Here is a 21,355-nt window from a genome sequence, read left to right on the forward strand (position 1 = left end):
GTCGATGGTGCAGTACAAGGTATCGGTGAACGTGGAGGGTGTCGTGTTCATCGAGGTAAGCGTGCGTACGTTGCTCGGCTGGCTCGTCGGGGGCGTGCGTGCGACTTGCGCGTAAGAGGCCTGAGGGCTCGTCTGGGCGCTGCCGGCGAGGGGCGCGCCGTTCTTGAGTTCTTCCAATTGCTGGGTGACATTATGAAGCTCGGCGGTAAGCTGCTGGATGATTGCCTGCTGGTTGTTGATGATCTCTTTCAGGTCTCGGATCTCGGTGCGGGAATCGTGGATCTCGTTCTGGGAGCTGGCCACGAGCTCGTAGATGCGCTGCAGCATCTCCGGTCCGATGACTCCATTGTTGCTCGAGCTTGTCTCTGCTCCATTGTCGCCTTCATTCGACAGTAGCGCCTCTCGTGCTTTGGCGTTGGGCTTCGCCCGCTTCGCTCTTTTGACCGACGTCGCGATAGAGTTTGGCGCGTCTACCACGATCTCCATCTCTGCACGGTCCTCCATTGTCGCGTTGGACGCCCGCCGCCTTTTCATCCAACTCCCTTTCAGTAATGGAATAACCAATAATTGAACAAAGATAAAATAAACCCGAATCTCAATACTCCCTAACTATACTGTACTCACTTGGGGGTACAGTCGCTAGCGAAACCTACGTCCTCTTTCCACTCTTTGATAGTTCTCGTTCTGGATCCACTTTGGCGGGGTAGCTGTTGACACCATGTACCCCGCCATGCTCCAGGTACAGAGCCAATCTCTGCCTTTGCTACTCCTTCACTTGTACATCCATAAATCGATTGCTATACTTACTCTTGGGTTACTTATGCTCAACGAGAGCTAGAGCTAGAAACTGTTGGCAGTCCTATGCATTCATTGTGGCACTACAATTGTTCCTGTAAGCGTCTACAAACAGATGTTTGACAGAATCCGGTCAACGTCGTTTTCGGCGTTGAGTTATTATAGTAACGCTGACCAGTTTCTGTCAAAACATCTGATGGTAGACGCTTACAAGAACGATTGCAGCGCCGAATAGAGCTTATACCACCTGTCAGCAGCTTCTCTCGTCGAGGATAAATCGCTTCAAGAGTATCGTAATCGGTTTGTGGACGTACATGGGAAAGAGACGGAAAGGCAGAGATTGGCTCTGTACCTGGGAGCATGGCGGGGTACATGGTGTCAACAGCTACCCCGCCAAAGTGGATCCAGAACGAGAACTATCAAAGAGTGGAAAGAGGACGTAGGTTTCGCTAGCGACTGTATAGATTCTTGATGACGTTATGAGCTCGACTTAGGCAAACCTCGCGAGGGCGGCTGCTGATCCGGTTCCAGAACCCATTGTTGACGAGAATGACTTCTGCAGCTTCTCTTCAGCGCGGTTTTGACAAGGGTAAGTTCTCGCGCAAAGGAAGATTGGGCAGGTGACCCGAATGACGCGGGTTCGCGAAGCGGCTCCATACTAATGACGTGTGTTCTAGAGCTGGCCCGCTAATCGCGCTAGTGCGCCATTGCTACTCTTCCAACTCTGCACTCCAACAGTATGGCCAACAGGTTGCAGGCAACTACGGAAGCTAGGACCGGAAACGGCCCCCGAGAAACTTCGAGCTCTCGAGCGATACATAGAAAAGAGAACAAGCTGCGAGATGTTTCAGTCTCTGAAGTGACACCGGAATTGTACGAGCGGAGCGGTGGCAACATCAAGTTCTGGCCCCGCACCCCAGAACAGGTAGGGGCTGCATCACAAGCTATCCATCCGGCATCTCTCAGCGCCACTTGCGCGGCGGTTCCGATTTTGCATTATAGTAAGGGTCAACCGAACTCAGGACCGGAAACAACCCGTGAGCCCTGCGGAGGGCCATCACGCTGGAAGCCGGCTAAGTGGTCGAGCGGAATCTGATTACTTTAGCAGAATATTCGGGAGGACGGCAGCCAGCGTCTACCGTGTGCAGGTGGACTGCTGTGTTGCTGTTCTAGTTCGTACTTTTCTGTATCTCTAGGCAAAGCACACGCCTTTTCCATCCCTTCTTGACGATGTTACCGTAAGCTACTCTGCTATTCCGGACTCCGTGTTTCGAAGCGCAGTTGTCCAGAAGTGACCAGGGCGATACAGCACAGTACCCAAACCTGTCTGTCCACTACGAGTTGATCATTTTGCTTTGGAGATGTTGTAGGTCGAGACAGTCTCGACTCCGCCAAATCTGCTGTGGGGTTGGCTGACATTGGCCACTGGGCCTCAGCGCTACAGTAGCTTAGGATGCGCTGAGTCGAAATCAGCTCCCTTGACTCAATCCCCTAGTAACGGCCATTGTGACCTGGAGAGCTCAAAATGCTAGGTACCTCTTGTTCTCTTAGCGCTGTCAGTACTAAAACTGTACTCTTCCGGTTTTTATAGGAAGCCATCATCGGTGCGGCACTTGTCTTGCGCTCTTTCCTAGCTATATTTGTAAGTAGCAGCCCACAGACAAGAAAGTGGATGCAAACTCCTTTTGGATAAAGAAACAGAGGTGCAACTATTGCGGCCCAGCACCAAGTGGGTCAGGTCCCTAGCTGTGTTGATGGCTCTGTCTTGCAGCGCTACGGTAATCTAATTAGCACATAAGCATATGCGGGGAAACCGGCTCACCGTGGTGAAAGGCAAATACCACTCTCGTCGTCACCTCTTCTTTCGCTTTGCGATACTTTATCAGTCCAACCCCACATACTGGCATCCCCTCCATTGATGTCAGGCTGCAAAAGGTTCTGCCCTTAGACGCATTCTGGTAAATGTGGCTATGCCCCTCTTGAGGAACCGGAGCGCCTTTCTTCCGCGCTCCCCAAGCTCATGGGAGGTTGAGCTTCCACGACCCTGCAAGCCAGTCCAGCTTTCGTCTCCAGTCTCACCATAGTCGAGTTCGAAGCAAATCTGTGCGTCACATTGGCCATCCTTGACAGCGAGGATTGGTCAATCAGCCGCCACAGCTTTAATATGTTATCCTAGTGTCTGATCCGGAGACTGCATGGCTCCGATGCGAAATCAAGGCGCTCAGGCGCGCGAGAGAGGCGGCAGAGGCACGAGAGAAATACCTCAGACGCGAAAACCAATCGACTACGCTAGACGAATGCCTACAGAATTGCCACGCCTACCTCTACAAAAGCTTCAAGCTTGCCGACAAGTCTGTATCTGCCACGTGATTCACAAAAGTCGATGGCAAATTTTACCCGAAATGGCTTCGTTCTTGGATCCGGTTTGCCGACTCACTCCGCCAACAACAGTTTGATGTCCTCGGGGACGCCTGTGGAGGCGAGCGACTCTTCTACCAACAGAGCACCACCCGAGGCATAGGAAGAACAATTTTCCACAAGCTGGCGGGCAACGAGAACGCGGTCGCTTCTTTTCAAAAGATCGCAGTCGAGGATCCTGTCTTGCTATTCTCCAGCAATTGGGTAGCCAAGAAGCAATACGCGCGAAATACGGGTTCAGCCGGCTACGATTCAGCAACAACCACCGCGAAATCACGCATGCGAGCGGGGGAACCTCGTTGCCGAATGAGGAGGACCTGGACAACGAAGAGCCAGAACGACGGCGGACCGGGCCGAACAAACGAGCAGCATCCGAGCTGAGAAGGAAGCCTCGATCGACAAACCCGGATGAAGCCGGGCTCCGAATGTGGCCTGGCGGGACGAAAGCGTGGCGTTTGTCTACGACTACAAGGCCGCTCACAAAATTGCGGCCAAGCAGGTGAAGCTGGCCATCGCGAAGGAAGCCCTGTTCATGGACGTCGTCGAACAAATGAACAGGACTACGTCAGGGACGGATGTCGAGCAAGAGCAAGTCGGATCCGAAGCACGACTGGTCATGGCGCTCACCCAAGTCTTTAGCTACATGATGAAAGATAATAAGGGTCAAGTGACCAAGGTGGTGTAGGTTTGTGGTTTGTGGTTCTGATGGTGCACCTACAGCCAAGGTGCGCCTTCGTATCGGCCGCGGCTATAGAGTTACAGCTGTCTCATCTGGTTTTCGGTCATGACTACCGGATTCTGACGCGGAACTCGGGTTTGTAGACACACCTTCTTCAAGGTTTGTGTTCGTATAGGTATCGCGTGGAAGCCGCTACCGTTTCTTCAGGCTCCGGCTGCGTGACAAGGACGACGTCGTGACAGCGCATGGTCGGGCAGCACGCGATGCCGCCACGGCGAAGTTCTAGATTTACCCGACGATCAAGTAATTGTTTTTGCTGGGGAGAGTGGGCGGTATGATAGGGGCGGGTATCGATATTTTCTGCCATAGAAAAACCTACGCCTTGCGTCAAGACGAAACTGGATAGTGAGGTCCAGGAGGCGAGTGAAGAATGATGAGATTGATGCCGGGCAATGGAATAGCGCTGGAGCTAGCTAGTAAAGCTCCACCTGGTGATTAAGCCCAGCCACTGACTACGCGTTGTAGAACCTCGACTAGACTTTCAGGTTTAGCTCATCGCAAAGAGAAGAGTGATGTATATACGACCAGATAGACATCATCCTACTTCGAGAACCCTCCGTTAAGTATGACGACCGACACTTGTTCTCTTACCACCCGGGCCCCGATGCGTATGTTCCAATGAACAGCTAGGGGTGGCCACGATTTCTACCACCGTCCTCTTATCCGAACCAGAGAGAGATAAAATTCCATGACAGCTGCTCTCTTCCATAAAGTGTTACACCAACAAAAAGAAGAAGAAAAAAAGAGAATTAATTAAGTGTCAACAAAAAATAGAAATGAAGCGTGGTTTAGTGCTGGTGTTTGCTGGAGTGCACACAATAGCGTACTACGTAAACATTGAATCTCGGTACCTATCAACAGCCTGTGTAGTACGGTCTGCCACTGACGCTAAAACGCGATGCGAATCTGCGACTTATTTCCAAGACATATATAGCAGTGAGACCTCAAACCCACCTACCTGTACCCCCTAATTAATCTGAAGCCTCGCACATGTCGGACACGTATTCGTTGTAGACGTGGTGCCGTGACTCGACAAGTCGCACTTTGCGCTAAAGATTTACTCCTATGCTTGTAGCCGAGCAAAGCCGCTTTGTCTTCTAATCTGGAGCTTTCGTTCCAAACAAAAACACTGACATCACCTTGACACGCAGATTTTAGGTTCTCAACCCATATCCTATGCATCCATTCGTTCACTGACAATCGAGCTCAGCCTGTACGGCCTCTCCAGTAGGCGAACAGTCGTCATCGCCATTGATTCTAGTCCTTACGCCCTACACAACTTTCAGGACATGTCGTTAGGTTCCTCATCGTTCAGAAATTCTCGAAATAGAGCCATATCCTCGAAGTTGTTCGCTAGGCTCTCCACTTTGGCACCCTCGGGGTCAAACATTGCCTGCTGCAGATCTCCCATGAATGTGGCTCGGATCGGTCCTACATTTCGCAACTGTTCTGGCCTTCGCTTTTTCAACTGTTGGAGGAGGCTTCGAGCTTCATCAGTACTAATGCGATGATCACGCAATGCCATGGTCAACAAACTGGTACCGATAGCTTCAGACACGCGGTAGGGACGAGCCAGGCTTTCATAGCCATAGATGCACAGGAGGAAAATCATCTTCCAGTCCTCATCGTGGGAGGCGAGCACAGCGTTGGCAATGTAAGTTAAGGCTGTATGCCACAAAATCGTGCAAGCTGACGATTCATAGGCGGCTTGATAACCAATGATGAGGTGCTTCAGCTGTTCCACCGAGGCGTGATACACTCTGTCTGGTGAGCTCCGTGGTGCCGAGAAAGTCTTCAAGCTGGCATGTCTCATTGCCGGATCGCTAAAGAAGGGCCTGAACACATCAAGGATCGCAGCATGGAGCCACATGCTAGAGTCTTTAGCTTCCCTTTCACAGCCTACCAACTCTTCGCGAATGGATAGTGAAGGGCTATGACATACTGAAATATTACCACATGATGCGGGCTTCCCTCCCTTCGAATCTGCGCTGCAGGCAGGTTTTGCACCCACGCGAGCAGCTCTCGATACTTCATTTCAGCGAATTCAAGGCTGAGAAGTTCAGAAGAGCTGTTCTTATTGTCGATCCTGAGTGCGAACCCATGGACGATCTGCCAGAATTGGCAGAGGTAGGGGAATGTTGTTCCCATGTACGAAGGAGTACTTTGCAGTTTCCGCACCGAAGTCTCGTTAGCGGATGAGCTCTCAGTCGAGGATTCGGCCCAGTCGCTCCCGGTGTCTCCAGGATTCGGTACCCATGGCGGAAACTGGGGATAAACAAGGCCTTGCTGTCGATAGAACGTGGCAGCCAATCTTTTGTCGTGGTTAGCCATTCACCTTGCTACTTGAAAATGGCCCTCACTTACATGCTCCAGTTGAACACCCCCCATGCTGCAAAGGAGGCAGCGCTCAGGTCTTGCATGGACAGCGACCTATGCTGGCGGTTCTTTTCATTATCGTTTAGATTAACAAAGAGCCCCAGCCGCGTTCCCATGTTCACGGCTTCTGATAAGTATTCCAAACAATGATGGTCTTTGCCATGGCCCATATAGGCAAGACTCAGAAGCTGAGCTCCTGCCATGTTCAAACATGTATCCTCATGCTTCGTCTCCGACCAGAGCTTCTCTGCCTCAGCACAGAAGCTCTGTGCGAGCTTAGTTACTCTTTGGTCGATGGCGCTATACATTTGCTGTCTTCGTAGTCAGTAATGCTGTCCATCGAGGTGGGCATCCGGATCCATACGCAACCCCAGTACAATAGTGCATTCACCAGCAGAGACGAGCAGTGTCTTCTCTCGACGCTAATCAAGTCTGCCACGAACAGGTCCGGGTCGAACGTTCCTAATAGCGGATGATCCACCTCCAAGTACAAAAAAATATAATCCGCGCGGCGAGCTCGTCATGAATATGGACAGTAGTCCAAGATGAGATACACAAAGAGGAAAGCCGCTCATCACAGTATCTACGAGATACTACCAGAGAATCCACTTGAGTCCCATAGGCACGATAACGGTTCACAGCTGAGTCGGCGTCATTTCCGAACCGACTCTCCAGGAATATCGCGTCCAGAGTCACAAGTGGGCTTGGAGCGCAAGGATCGTTCAGACAGTCTCTCCAATGAACAGTATGTCGAGGAGCTGGAAGTCGTAGAGCACTTACTGTTGGCAAGAGGACAATCTAGGGTGAACTGATTCTCCTGGTTGTAGTAGGCTGTTCTCCTTCAAGTTTTCCGTGGCGATCGGCGATAGCATAGGGTATGCTATAGGGTGTCGTGTCATCAAGTGGATATCCAGAGGCGATTGGACTGGTATTTCGTTCGGCCGCATAGGTCCGAACATCGGCTGCTCTCCGAGATTGCCTTTGATCAGAGGCAATGCCGCGATGCAATCACCCTCGTTGGCTCGCAGGATTCTCAATGCATCGAAGGCTCGCTGTTCTGGTAGCCACTTGAGTAAGTCCAATATTTCACTTGCTTCTTGACCTAGACTCTCCCTGGCGCTAGACACACTCGGCGGCTCGTTTTCGGCAAGGGCCACAAATCGGCCGTCGACCATCACACTGAGTCAGGCGTCAGCATCAGTTCCAAAAGAAGCATATCATTTCCACGTGGGACTAGCCTTGATCTTTTTGATGCGGCAGAAGTTACAGGCTATTTGTGTGCCAATACGTTTGCGCTTGCTTGCCTCTGCTTGGGCGCTGGAGGCAGAGGATTGTTCTCCCTCCTCGCGGGTTCCCAAGGCGGGCAGAAGCGGAACGTACCGTTGCCCCATGCTGTCTAGAATGTCGCCAATTCTATCGCGGTAATCAAGCAGTCGTGGGTTTGGAACTAGCTGTTTTAGTCTGAAAGCAAATTGTCAATACCGAGCCAAAACCAAAGCAAAGAAGTAATTCTTGGACGGGCGTTGTTGGGGTTCGGATGGTAATCCGAACGGTCGGCGAATACGGTTCATTTTAGTCAACCCCGCTTGCAGTTGCTCCCTCCAAAAAGCCTTCTCGCGTAACATGAAAGGTGATTTGGGTCTCAAACTGGATTTGGGGGCAATTTCAATGCGAAACAATGTTTTACCGCATACGCATCCAAGGTGCACATGGAAGAGTGATTCCACATGTCCTCACAATCGCGAATGTACAATCAAGTCAACTGCCAAAATGCGATGTTAAAGCACGGGAACGCAGGGATGAAGTGACACTGCCGTGCCCGTGGCCAGCAAATGCTTTCTTCGGTAACCACCACAAAACCCTCTCTACAAGGCCGTTCAAGGTCTTCAACTACGCAACCGTCGCTACGATGCACCCCCAGCTATGCTCGTGGTACTACACTCCCATTTCTCCTAGAGCTAATGATGAAGAGGGAAGCCCGAACCCTAATCGCTGTGAACTTGCTCGAATGCTTTGCCTTTCTTCATACGTTACCCACTGCAAAGCCAAGCCATGCGACTACCATATCTAGTATCACGCTAATAGTGCTTCCGGTCTATTTTGCATGCCAATCAATAATTTGAGGCTCTGAGGGGAGCTGTGCTTGGCGGAGAGCAATCTGACGAAGAACAAGTCCGAGAATCAACTCTGTTTCTGTATGGACATCATTGCGCAGGTATGGCAGCCTCGCTTGGCTTACGGAGGTCCACCTGGTAATCAAGCATAGTAACATCAAGTTCACAGACTGGACTTACACTGAGCTGGTGCCTATTTCTTGTTTAAAAGCTCAGGGACATTAGCTCTTCTGCGTAGGGTTCAAGAGTCACTCAGACTGGTTCACGGAGAGTTTCGGGCCGTGGATTTGCTGACACTTAAGGAATGTTAATCGCCCGATCAGCGGCAGTTGAAATATGGCTAGGCTCTTGCTGTGCACTATGCACGTTTTTGTACTCTTACGGGCGATTAAGCCCTCTAAACTTTCTACAGCTCTACATAGCCCCATTGCCAACCTTGCCATAGGTACAGACACCGGAAACGCTATTGGGAGGCGACTCCAACACTTCAACGTAAGATTGATACGCGATGGTTCTAACACATACGCTCGCAAAGGATAGCTATCATGTGCTGTCCTATCGGAGACGCTAGAGCTGACCCCTAAGTATATCCAGTTGCCGACTTGCCATATGTTACAACCTAGCCTAATCATGCGACTGGGACCCGCCTCGGGAGGGCACTACGATGCCCGCGCGGCGCTTACCAGCTCGACCAACCTCGACAGTCACGAAAGACACACCAAGGCCTCTGGTACGAAGAACAACCAGCTGCAGCAAGCATCACGGCATCCAATTGGAAGGCAGGAAGGATGGACACCTACCACCCGGTCGGGGGACCACGATGGAGGGCCGTGTCCCGCAACGGAACATGGGATCAAGGAACTATGAACAAAGATCCATCGATCCAAGGGACCGAGGATCAAGAGAGAATACACGATCCACGATCCGGAAAACAATCGGTGAAGGAGAGATTGGGTATAGAACGATAGACGTTTCCTATGTATATCATATAGGCACTCTCTACTTCGGCGATCAATTTAAGCATCAATTTAACACATTGGTAAGGCTCGTTGCTTTAACGACCTATTGCATCTTCAAGTCAGTTCTACGATCAGTTCGGGATATTGCACATTGTATCAGAGGGCGAATCTCTGCACGTTTAAGTACTCTCTCGTCTAGCCAACATAAACCCCAGTACGTCTACTAGGTTTCTTTGGGCACCCCATAGCCGTTCGTTACATGTGGCGAAGACCGATAATGGAGCACTGTTTCCTTATAAAAATGACAGATAGGTTGGTCCGAATCTTGGTTCCCCTCACACCTCAAATGATGCCATAGCAACCTTGGCTGGTTCGCGGCCTAGGCTCCGCGTATTGTAGATGCAGAGAGGACGTAAGACTCGCATGAAGAACTATTATGGCTGAGTGGCCATCCTGGTGCTGCCATCGGCATGTTCCTCGCCAGGGCTCGGTACCTGCGTCGACTCGTGCTTGCTCGCTCAAGGCTAGCGTCGCCTGCGGTAGGCCCCTTCTGTACGGATCCTTGAGGCTCTTCCCCACATATCCTAGCAGTGCTGTGCACACAATGACGCTGGCCAGCCTTGTCGCCCATACCCATGACCTGTCTACTGTATCAATTCCGGAGCCTCGAGTGACGATTACCTCCATCCAACGATGACAGAACCATGACCGCCATACTACGTAATTGCACGTTTACGTGGTCCCCGTGTAACGTATCTGTTGGTCTAAATTCCAAGACGGTTGCCGCAAGAAAGATTGTTGTCAAGACAATCCCTTGCTTGACATTCCCTCTTCTTGCGCCTCGTCCTTAGCATCGAAGCCAAAGACGAGCCGGTCCGTCCTAGTGTCTTTTGTCTGGGTCAGTTTCTTAAGTTACGGTAGTGCCGTGCGACTAGATATCCTACCTGCCACTGACTAACGTACAACAATTAAACTCCATCACCAACACCTTGACTTCCATGTCTTCGCAATCACCCCGCCGACTTTTGCCCAAAGTTGAGGAAGGCAAAGCGCCCAGTGAGCCCGTTCAGCTCGCCAAGAAGCGCAAGCTGGCTTTAATTGCCTGTGCGAGATGCCGCTCACACAAGACGAGATGCGATGGCAACCGTCCGTCATGTGGCATGTGTCGGGCGCGCAATGTCGAATGCACGTATGACGATGACCCAAATACGACCACGGCTGCCAATCTCAGGCGGCAGTATCATTGCTTAGCAGAGCAGCACCAGAGCTTCCACGAGTTATTCGAGATGCTACGCAGTCGGCCTGAGGAGGAAGCCCTTGCTATCCTACGGCATTTCCGATCCAGCGGCACTGTCCAGTCGACTTTGCAGTACATAAAAGAAGGCTATCTGGTAACCGCCACACACATGGCTGGGTCTGATGCCGATGAAATCCCCCTTCCACCTTGTCCCAAGAATAGGGAGGAGTTCATGCTCGGCATCGACCATCCGAACGCCTATCCTTTCCTTCCACCGCTGGAGGAGCTGAAGTCGTCGCTCGGCTTTCAGATGAGGATGATCCCCGAGGCGGATCCAAAAACAGTAAACTGGGTGACGGAGGAAGAGATTGAGAATGCAAGGTGATTCGCCCTTCCAGTGCGCGGTTTCTACTATCTTTTCGCGGGCTGCTTGTCCCAGCCGGGTGGACACAAGTAGGACTTTGTTGACTGACTTACGAGCCTAGGCATTTGGATCGCGCGCGCGAACTGGATGATGAACGGCTACTTCATGTCAAAGCAGCTGACTGGACGACTGTGACGAGCAACGACATCATCGTTCAGAACCTCATCTCACTGTACCTGTCATGGGATCACGCCACCATGAGGTTGTTTGATGAGGAGTTTTTTATTGATCAAATATCCAATTCCAAGACGGAATATTGCTCGCCCGTATTCGTGAACGCGGTCCTGGCTGCAGCTACGGTATCTTCGCCCTATCCTACGCATCCATCATTGAATGCAAATACAAGCTAACCAATATGGTAGCTAAACTATTCCGCCATAGACAAGGAATTATGCAAGGATCTGGGACACCGATTCTATGAGGAAGCCTGCCAATTATGGAAATCAGATTCACAGCAGCGGTCGCACCTTTTGTCAGCCACCACGGCGACGCTCTTGAGCATGTGGTGTTATGGCAACGGCGACGAAAAGACTGGCACGCAGTTCTCGGACGAGTCGATCAGAATTGGGATTGACCTAGGTTTATTCCGAACGCTGCCACGTGCACCACCTCTCTGTGACAACTTTACTCGGCGCATGATCCGGGGCGAGGCGATCGTAGCATGGGGGCTGTTCAACTGGGAATCGTATGAACCCGTTGTGTCAATCTGGACCTGCTTAGTAAATCATGCTAATGTGTAGTCGGCAATAGTGTACATTCATTCTTCCGCCGCAGGGATCTTCGATTGCCAAACCCGCCATATCATCCTACTCTCTATGACTCGGAGAGTTATGATTTCTGCGAGGTCGTATGGAATTCATTCCCGTTCTCTCGCCCAACGCAGCATATACACCGAGACCTGACTTTCCTAGCCTTCTCGGAACTATGGGCTATTTTGTGGGAGGCATCAAAACTACCGCGCAACCATGTCGACCTCAAAGATGTCGATGCCAGTTATGGCAAGTGCAAGTCGACCCAAGCACAACTGCTCAGTTGGTCTGATCGACTACCGCCCGAGCTCGTCCAAAGCCCCGAAAGTCTACCGTCGACGCTTGATCTACAGTATGGAAGCACGATCCTACTGATACCGGTCCCCTGTTTGTTTGTTCGGTCACTGACTTTTGGGTTGGTAGTCAATTCTTCCATGCCATCATGGTGCAGCTCTTCCGCGCATTCGCCAGCTTCGACTTCCCACGACAGGCCGAGGCCAAGACGGTAACACAAGCGTCCATGTCGCAGATGCGCCGTCTCGTGTATACGCAGCGGTACCGGTACGATGGCCCACCGTTCAGCTCGGCGACGGTGGGGTCGGTACACGTTTTCACGTCGTCGCTTCTCGAAGAGCTGGCTAAGGCGTCGGACGTGGATGGCCACGCGCGCTTCTACCTGGTGCTGGCGGCCGAGGAGATGAAGCGCTGCGGCGAGTCGTTCCCATTCACGCACAAGATCCTGCACCAACTTCTCTCTAAGGCTCGGTCCGACGGTACGCAGCTGCCTGCCGACCTCGACACTATGTTCGACGACCTCGAAGCCCGCCTCTTGGGCCACGATCGTCTCGAGGTATTCCCCCAGCACTATCCTATCGTCTTCCGCATGGGTATCAGTGGCCATGACGGCGGAGATAGAGATGATTTGGTTGATGCGACATATAATTTGCGATTGGGGAACTAGGAGAGCGATGGGAGCACTAAAGAGAAGGGGAAGGCCCGTGTAGCTTGAAGTGGCCTAGTAACTGTGGGGTGCAAGCTTGTAGAACGCCCTCATAGTCTCAGGGTAGTACAGCATAATATGAATGATAACCCCGCAATGACGAGTCTCCCCAGAATGCGCGGCAGCATGACAGGCCCGGGGGCTGCTAGCTGTTGGGCTGTAAGGAATGTCTCAGAAGACCCGTCGAGGTACTTCCCATAATGGACCACAAGTACGGACCATTCGCGGTTCACGTTAGGTTCGTACAATATCTCAACACAGAACACAAGAAGGACGCTAATGGTCTTCCCAATGTCCCACTCTAATGGGGCGCCTCAGTGGGTGATGTTTACGGTTATTGTGGACGCCCTTACATGTCCTTACGAGGAATGAATGCCAGTCTTATCTACCCTTGTTTCGCGGATATACAGGTGGCCGTTTAGTTAGCTAATCAGGTTTAAGTACTTCGCAGAACAGGCGGGGCAAAATAGCTCTTGCTGAAGGCAGCATTCACTCACCCAAAAGGGCACCTCGGCCAGTTGCACTGACGGCGACAGGCGTACTGTGTTCAAGATCACTTTCCGCTAGAGATATCACTCATTCCTACTCTGGCCTTGGCGCCGATAATACTAAGCCTCTGTCAGCAGCCACTGCACGCTACCAGGCCACGCACGGTACTAGTCAGCGTCACCTAACCGTCGGTCCATCTCAAGAATGAACTACCCCTCCGTGTACATGTAGGCGGTGATTTTTTTGTCACACCGCGTTGGTCGCCCAAAACAGTGCCCTTGTGATTTCAGATAGGCTAATATTGGAGGGGGTGTGGTAAGATAACAACACTATCACCTGAAGATACGAGCAGTAGGTCCGCTCGTCAGCCTATTCAGAACGTGGCCAAGTAAATGTATCGTGGGCTGAATACCTCAGGTAGCCCTCAGAAAAGCAATCGGGCGATGCACAAACGCACCATGTATTGACACCGGAAGGAGAACTTGCCGGTGGCTCGTACCGAGCCAATGAAACACTCTAATATACCTAGAAGTAGGAGCCTGACAGAGGCACCCCGTTGCGATCAATTATCACATTGTATATAGACTTACAGTAGCTCCCGTCCATCGGGAGAGCCCAATTTGCAGCAGCGGAAAAGCAAGGCTACGCACCTAAGACGAGCACCCAGTGACTTCAGGGGGAACTATTACATCGCTGTTTGAACAAGTGAACTCTTAGTGTTGGGAAACCTATCTGCTACTGCATTATGACTAGAGAGGCTGGCAGATCTTATGCTAGCGTTGTCGGGTCGCTGTCGTGATGGGGCAACTTTGTGTAGATAACACTGTGCGAATCTCGCTCAGCTCGTCATTATCGAGATCTGGGGATCGAAAACTGACCACGTATTCTCGGCGTCATTCACTTGCTGGTGCAGTCGACAGCGAGTGCAAGCCACTACGCTTCAGTACCAGAAGCTGTGAGCAGAGTCAGCTCTCTTCACACTCTCTAGATACCACCATTTGCATCGGGGCAATTGGCGGTTTAGTCTTTGCCTCAGATGGCTCGGTGGTATGCCAACAGAAGCCAGTACATGCATTACCAGACTTGCCAGTTAGCAGAGAGAGCCTCTGAAAACTGGACTCCAAGAAACCATTTATTTCAAAAGTAGGGTCCTCCCATAAGACCTTCTACGCGGGACAATTGCTAGCCAAAGGAGTTAGCCGTAGCAAGCTAGCCAGCTTGTGTGCAGCCACACAGCAGCACTAGAATCGGTTCCCGTTACGCCGATTGGATGAGCAACACTGCCGCGAGCAGCGGCGGTCGATATCGTATTTTCTGCCAATCCTTCCGCAAACCCCACCGTACCCCAGACATAAACTAAATTGTTATTTCTGAGACGACGCATGCGGAGCTGTGCACATACGACGACGCCTTTCACATTCGGCCGAACATTACTTACTGAGGAATTAACTGATTGATTCATCCAATATGCCTTCACGATGGGAACCTCGAGAGAAGCACGAACGCCTTCAGCTACGGACGCGGACTCAGCTTCCTTCTACGTTCTCTATCAGACCCCGCAATGACCACGGAACGCACAACAACAACGCCCGAGGGATCACAACCGCCTGCGATGAGTGTAGATTCAAAGAAACCCACGTATATATGAATAGCTTCTAGAAGCCATACCCTGTCGCTGACTCTGGTATCGCCAGTACTACACGGCTCTACCAAAGCCCGACCCATGCCTTAACCAATTGATCAAGGCTAGTCAAGATGCCGCCAAGGTGGTACAGCTCTTGATTTCCACTTCCGAAGAAGAAGCCTTGAATATCGTTAAGCGCCTGCGAACGGGAGAGAGTTTAGCTTCGATTTTGTCTTGAACCGACAGGAATTTGGACGGCAGCAGCGTCGGCTGACGTAAGATGTTATGGTACTGCCACTTATACTCGGGTTTAAAATCGCCTTGACTCCAGACAATATGATCTTACGTACGGGTCATATAAAAAAGTACATCTAAACGAGTGTAAATAGGTTTCAGAAAATCCCGAGTTAAACTAAATCTACGTAGCATTACTCATATTTTAGGCCGGTATTTCCGGCTGTGATTAGCCAGTTACTCGAAGAAAGTCCAAAGCGGAAGTCTCCAGGATGCAACAGGATGGTCATGAGCAGCGACTTATCCGTATCATCCATGTCCTAGTGACGGTGATAAACAAGAAGTATAGAGAAGTATCATACAGCACGTTTAAATTGCGCGAAAGTTGTGAGGGGCACAACTCAAGGTAGGCGATTTATGGTTCATATGCTTTCCTGCAAATTTTGTTTTTCGTACCCTATTCTTATCTATTGAGCATTACAGGGTGATGTGCTGACTGAGTCTGCTGGGCTTGTGGCTATTGGAGGGTAGTCTTTGTGAGCAACTTGAGTGGCCTTGCCGCTTGAAGCGCATCTCGGCAACGCAGTACCAATACCGTCTATGTGTGGAGCGGCGGAACAACGAAGGTGACCTCACAGTGACCCTCAAAGAAAATGGAGTGGTACCCCATGCTCAACGGACGATTCTGTGCTTGCATCCCGATTGAGAGAATAGACGAGTAAGCTATGGTCAGTGGCCTCGAATCCATCCTCGCTTGTGGGACAAAGCGAAGGACGACTTGGGCTGCGTCAATGGAAGCACCCGGACGAGTGAGTAGGCGTCCCATTCAATATGCAGTAGGGGAGGGTCTAATGGTAGCTTGCCGCCGACTGTGCAATTCGTAGTTAGACTATACCACACCATCAAAAACTGTTACCTGTGGCAGATTTCTGAAGTACGTCAAGGTGCTAAGACCCATGATTGTAATTCTGTACATGCTGTACGTCGGGTGGAATTGGATTGAAATGCACGAAGCAGGAGCATGCTTATGGGCGAATCACAAAGGTTACGGGGCCATGGCGTGCCATGGCCAACCTCTGAATGGCGTTCTCCTCTAAGGCCTGGCCGAGGTGATTTCGGCCATTTGCGGCAACCTCAGAGCACAGACGCATCCAGACCACTAGCGCGACGAGCGGGCCAGGGCGTGGAGCTGCTTTGCGACCCTGCGCCATTAGAACCAGCTCCCTAACCTCGCTGGATCGCGCTCGCCAAAATGGGTTTCAGAACCGGATCCGCAGCTGCCCTGCGATGTTCCCCAGACTCGAGCTCATCATGTCATCACCATTCCAGCCCGTAAGCCGCCGGCTTGCATCAAGAGGCAGAAAGACGAGGTTCGCAAGCGCTGCTTGTCGCTGCAGAACCAACCACACGAGCTCGGGCGGTACTGCGACGTCTTCAGCGCGCTTGCGTACTGGAGCCCAACGCACAAGCGGTAGGACACGGCGATACACGTCCCGCGCGGGAAACGGGTACCGGACCTCAAGAGGTCCGTCCCTATCCCCGGCTACTATCCCGTTGAGTCTCTCCGACTCTGTTGCTAACAGCCACAGTTCAATCAGTCGCCTGCCATGCGAGACCGAGCCATGGCCGCGTAACACGACGAGCGGCCGAGTCGAAGCGATCAGTTTTAAGGCCCCGCTAGACGCCCGTAACGATACGAAAGCCGTTGCCAATATGGATAGCGACGTGGACGCCGAGTACGACACCGACCTCGATTATATTGCACCATCTCTCTCTCGCACGGTAGACAACGTACCTCTGCATGTCCACGTCATCATCCCGACGAGGTCGGCCGGCAGCTGCGTGCTGTCGGAGCGTGCCTTGGTGAACAGTGTCGCCGCAGCGTTCCATCTCTTCCGCAGCAAGTACCGGGTGAACCGCGTGCGGGTCGACGTCTCCTGACTTGGCCAGTTCCTCCAGAATCGAGCTCGTGAACAGGTGGATCGACCCTACCGTCGTCGAGTCGAAGGTCGGACCTCCATACCGGTACCACTGCGTACATATGATGCTGGATAATGTGCGTACCCCCTCCACTAAAGGCCGCGGGTTGCAACATGTTTGACAAGGAAAAGCTCCAGACAAGACTGCCCAGATGTCTCGGGTCGAAGGCTGTCCAACAAGCATTTGCTAACTTCTCCAAAGTATCTATGGACAATAATTTTCCCACACTGATAGTACCCCTGCCCTAAACTAGTGAACCGTCTTCGTGTTCTCCTACCGCATGGTCTACTCCGCCATCTGGGACTTCCGCTTCATCCACATCCCCCTGAACCGCGGCATCCCCTATTTCCACAACGGCGGCGTCGAGCTCGCCCATGCCATGTTTACTCGCATGGCGGGCTGGGGCAGCAGCGGATCTGTCGGCGGTGAGAAGCAGCTTGGCGGCAACGGTATCGCCGCCACCGACGACGCTTATACCAACGACACCCACGCGTCCGGTATGTCGCGCAAGCCCGTCAACGGCCACAGCCTTGCCCGCCATGGCGATGACATGGCTTAACGGCCCTGTGTGCTTTTCGCAAGACCCGTTGAGACGCCTTTGGCGTACTTCAAAGTGCCCACGCTGTCGGATATGATACGCTCAGGCAATGATTGAAAACCAAATTCCCCAACGAGAGGAGAATCGGTACGACATATAGATGAAGATCACGACGAAGCCCAATGGATTTAGATGTTTGCATAATCTTAAGGATATGCATTTCCTAGGAGATATCGGGATATTGTGACAACAATTTGACCTTTTCCCGCTCTCATGGTGTATCAGTGTGTCTAATCGTAGAGTACAGATCACGAATTGTTCACTCGCTATGAGAGCGACTTAGACCACTAAAAGCTCGGGGTCTGGGGTGTGGGTTTAGGGGTGCGGGACTGCTGGTTTTAGGGGTCGAACCCGCTGTATCTGCCTGTAACCCTGCGATGATTTGCATTCTCCCCATTTGCGCATACTTGGTTGACAAAGGCAAGTCTCAATCCACGGTTTGAAGCAGGAAACATAAAGAGACATAAACGAGAAGGCATGTTTCCCCGAATGTAGAACGAGTAGATTATCTCGTTACCACAGATGCCCTAATTGTTGCACTGTCGTCTCTCAAAACATGGTAAAACCAGCCTCTTGCAGTGACAGCCCAGAGGCGACCCGGAGCTGCCCCTGCACGTGGAACGAGAAGGGAAAGAGGCTCTGAGCCTGTTGCTGCTGCGCTTCCGAGGGGGCGCCGCCGGCGGTCCATAGCACGTAGAGATACTGGAGCGTGTCCAGCGCCTCCTTGGCGGAGTGGTTGTACTGCACCATGTCCGTCAAGTCGCTAATGCCCTGGCGGAGGGCGTCGGTGACGTCCGGGGCGAGTTCGGACCACGACTTTCCGCCATGAGAGGTCACGTTTCCAACCGTGCTGGCCAGGTCCTGGAGATTCAGCGGCACCGTCGCTATGACACGCTGGACGTCATCAGTGAGTGTGGTCGACGGGGCCGGCCCAGGCCAACTTTCATCTTCAACGGTAGCCGCCGTAAGACGCATAGTGGCTGAAATCAGGGTGAGATATGGCAAGAACGACGGCGCCCGCCTAAGGCCGTAGAGCTGGGCATACGACCGTATCAGGTTTCGGATTGCGTCCGCGGCCTCAGTACAGACATCGCGTGGTACGACGGGTGAGCCATCAATGCGCAATATGATGAATGGGCGGAAAAGAAGCAGGGTTGCACAGTGATAGTAGATGTGGACGAGAAAGACTGACGGCGTAAAATTGGTGCCTAGGCGGAGTGCTTCTGGAATATTACTATACCGGTCAAGGTATTGGTTGTAGGTGTGCAGGATCATGTAGCCCGTGACTGGGTGGTTAGGCGTCTGTAAAAGATATGCAGCATTATGGCCCATCTGGCTGATCTCGCATAAGCACCTAAATACAGATTGTGTATTTGAAACCTGTTTGTAAGGATGTTGCTGAGGATCTGCAAGCGTAAGGCCATCTGTTTACGCAACTTAGTACATGCATCGTAAGTCTCAGCAAATGTCGCGCGGTTTACCTTCGTGGGGATACGGTGTCCATGGTGACGCCTCTATATCGGGATGTATTGGCGGCCTGGGGGGAAGTAGAGGCGCACGTGACGTTGTTGGCACTAGGCCCGTTACCAACGTCCATGTATTATCCAAGGCAAACGACCCCCAAAAAGTGGTGGTCGCAACGGCTAGGTGGCCCTCATCACTGCTATTACTGACCTTGTTCAAACCCATCTCAACAGCCAATCGCATGCTTTGTCCAGCGTAGTACCGGCTCTCCGCGTTTCTCCCGCACCTGACTTCTCGTAGAGCTAGTATCCCCAAGGCTTGTATATTGGTCAGGGTGTATGGAGTGCTTTCCTGGGTGGCGAGCTTAATTGACTCTTTGAAAAATTGGTCGCTCAGAACATGCATTTCCAATTTCCTGTCAGTACTGAATTGGGAAGAAAACAGGCACCCAAGGGCAAGCAGAGCGTTGACCAGCCTCGCGGAGCAGTATCTTTGCCTTCCGCTCAGGAAGTCGGCAAGGAAGTACTCCTTGTGTATCGTTGCAAATGTCGGATACTCCCAGCAAAAGTATAGTGCGAGTAAGTGTTGTACTAGAACTATGTCTCGCGTCACGCTGGTCCACGTCCTAGGAGTCATATCGGACATTTGTACAGGCGTAGACATGTGATCCATAAAGTTCTGCTCTGGTGCCCTACCAACCATTTGCTGAGAGAGTATCCGAGGGCTGACTCGAAAGTAAGATGCCATATTCGCAGTCCACATCATTACCTCTGAAGGAAAGTCGGTCCCAGTCGGCTGGCTCTGCTTCTTGTCGCCGGGTGAGGCCACGTCTTGCTGATGGGACTTTGCATTGCCGCTTGGCCCTGCCGTCGTGTCGAGGAACCATTCTGAAAGAGAGGGAAGGACTGCACCTGAATGCTGCGGAGCTTGTGGTTCGGGGAGGGGGATCTCGGTGTTGACAGCATCGGTTGCAGCACCTTCTTCTGAGGGCACTGCATGTTCCAGCCATTCCGATACCACATCGACACCCTGACCGGCGTTCAGCTTGGCGAGCACTTCCTCCTTGTACTGTGGTTTCGAAAGAGCCGATACGATGGACTTGTTCTGGTAGAGCTGGCGTCGTAGTAGGTTGATTTCGTTACGGAGGCTGTCCTTGGATTGGCGTACCTGGACCTCGTAGTGGCAGTGATCGTACCCATTGTCGCGGCACCGCCGGCAGGGATTATTCCCGTCGCACTAGTGTGCAGCTGTTCAGCAATAATCTTAATCACAGAGGAGAAACACGTTGGAAGGGACGGCGAAGGGTGCCTGAAAGCGTACCTACCTTGGCGCGTTTCTGGCGACACTGGACGCAAGCATTTGGAGTTACGAAGCCAGGCCGACGGCTCTTTTTGGCCACCGGAGCATCTTTATTCTGGACAACTTTCCGAGCAAGCTGTGTGCTCATTCCTCTAGCGTCTGACATGGCGGCGCGTCCGATTGATAGCTAGGCCATGCGTACTCGGTCGAAAAATGAGGCATGGTAAAAAGGCAGAGAATAGTTTCCATCGAGGGCCTCGGAGGCTGGTCCGACTATTGCCACCATTAGCAGCAGAGAAATCCAGTTAGCAATAGGGACGGGCAATGGATGCGGGGTAAAATACTATAGTGTGCCCCGATACGGGTGCTAATGTGTACTACATGGAGGTGGAGAGATGGAACCTAGAATCTGGGTAGGGCAAAAGGACCGCTGTGGGAAGCGAAGCACACTGTAAAACCGCAGTTTTCAGCAGCAAACGGGCGTGATCTATCCGCGTATACGACGTACTTACATGTAGTACCTAATGCGATGGTAAATCGTGGCGTTTCGCAAAATGAGCTGTAGATAAGTGACACCGTCGGCACAGCGATGTATTGTACAGCACTTTTCTCTTATTGATGACTTAATCAGTAGAAAGCATAGGCGCGAACTCTGGTCAGAACAGCGCATTGCCACAAAAAGCAGTTGGAATGGGGTTCGATTCCGCTCAACATCTGGTAAGGAGGCAGAGTCACGCGTAAAGTGGGCAGCGCCGCCTGAACACGATGAGCAGCAACGGGTAATGCTAGTGTGAGGCCCGAAGGGCCACTAGCGGACGCTTCCGCCAATGCTGCGGATTGGGAGCATCCGTCAGTT

At 52.0% G+C, this 21,355-nt stretch overlaps 4 protein-coding genes across 4 annotated transcripts; 2 read left to right on the plus strand and 2 right to left on the minus strand.

The window, feature by feature from the left end:
• Positions 1-5,234: 5,234 nt before the first annotated feature.
• Positions 5,235-7,719, minus strand: PG985_005603 (uncharacterized protein; the record flags this gene model as incomplete). Its single annotated transcript, XM_066825372.1, has 6 exons — positions 5,235-5,787; positions 5,895-6,263; positions 6,317-6,639; positions 6,938-7,031; positions 7,109-7,507; positions 7,709-7,719. 6 exons carry the CDS (start codon positions 7,717-7,719, stop codon positions 5,235-5,237), a joined length of 1,749 nt encoding a protein of 582 aa, XP_066688532.1.
• Positions 7,720-10,399: 2,680 nt separating this feature from the next.
• On the plus strand, positions 10,400-12,772 carry PG985_005604 (uncharacterized protein; the record flags this gene model as incomplete). Its single annotated transcript, XM_066825373.1, has 5 exons — positions 10,400-11,019; positions 11,124-11,361; positions 11,425-11,747; positions 11,813-12,163; positions 12,235-12,772. The coding sequence occupies 5 exons, from the start codon at positions 10,400-10,402 to the stop codon at positions 12,770-12,772; spliced, it is 2,070 nt and encodes a 689-aa protein (XP_066688533.1).
• A 4,646-nt stretch (positions 12,773-17,418) lies between these two features.
• PG985_005605 (pap2 superfamily protein) lies at positions 17,419-17,697 on the plus strand (the record flags this gene model as incomplete). The annotated part of the gene is made up of 1 exon (XM_066825374.1): positions 17,419-17,697. One exon carries the CDS (start codon positions 17,419-17,421, stop codon positions 17,695-17,697), a length of 279 nt encoding a protein of 92 aa, XP_066688534.1.
• A 588-nt stretch (positions 17,698-18,285) lies between these two features.
• On the minus strand, positions 18,286-20,665 carry PG985_005606 (uncharacterized protein; the record flags this gene model as incomplete). Its single annotated transcript, XM_066825375.1, has 3 exons — positions 18,286-19,160; positions 19,218-20,436; positions 20,525-20,665. The coding sequence occupies 3 exons, from the start codon at positions 20,663-20,665 to the stop codon at positions 18,286-18,288; spliced, it is 2,235 nt and encodes a 744-aa protein (XP_066688535.1).
• Positions 20,666-21,355: the final 690 nt, after the last annotated feature.

The sequence above is a fragment of the Apiospora marii genome (genome assembly GCF_038362585.1).
Source record: "Apiospora marii strain CBS 49790 chromosome Unknown utg000003l_segment0_segment0, whole genome shotgun sequence".
In the NCBI taxonomy this organism is placed as follows: domain Eukaryota; kingdom Fungi; phylum Ascomycota; class Sordariomycetes; order Amphisphaeriales; family Apiosporaceae; genus Apiospora; species Apiospora marii.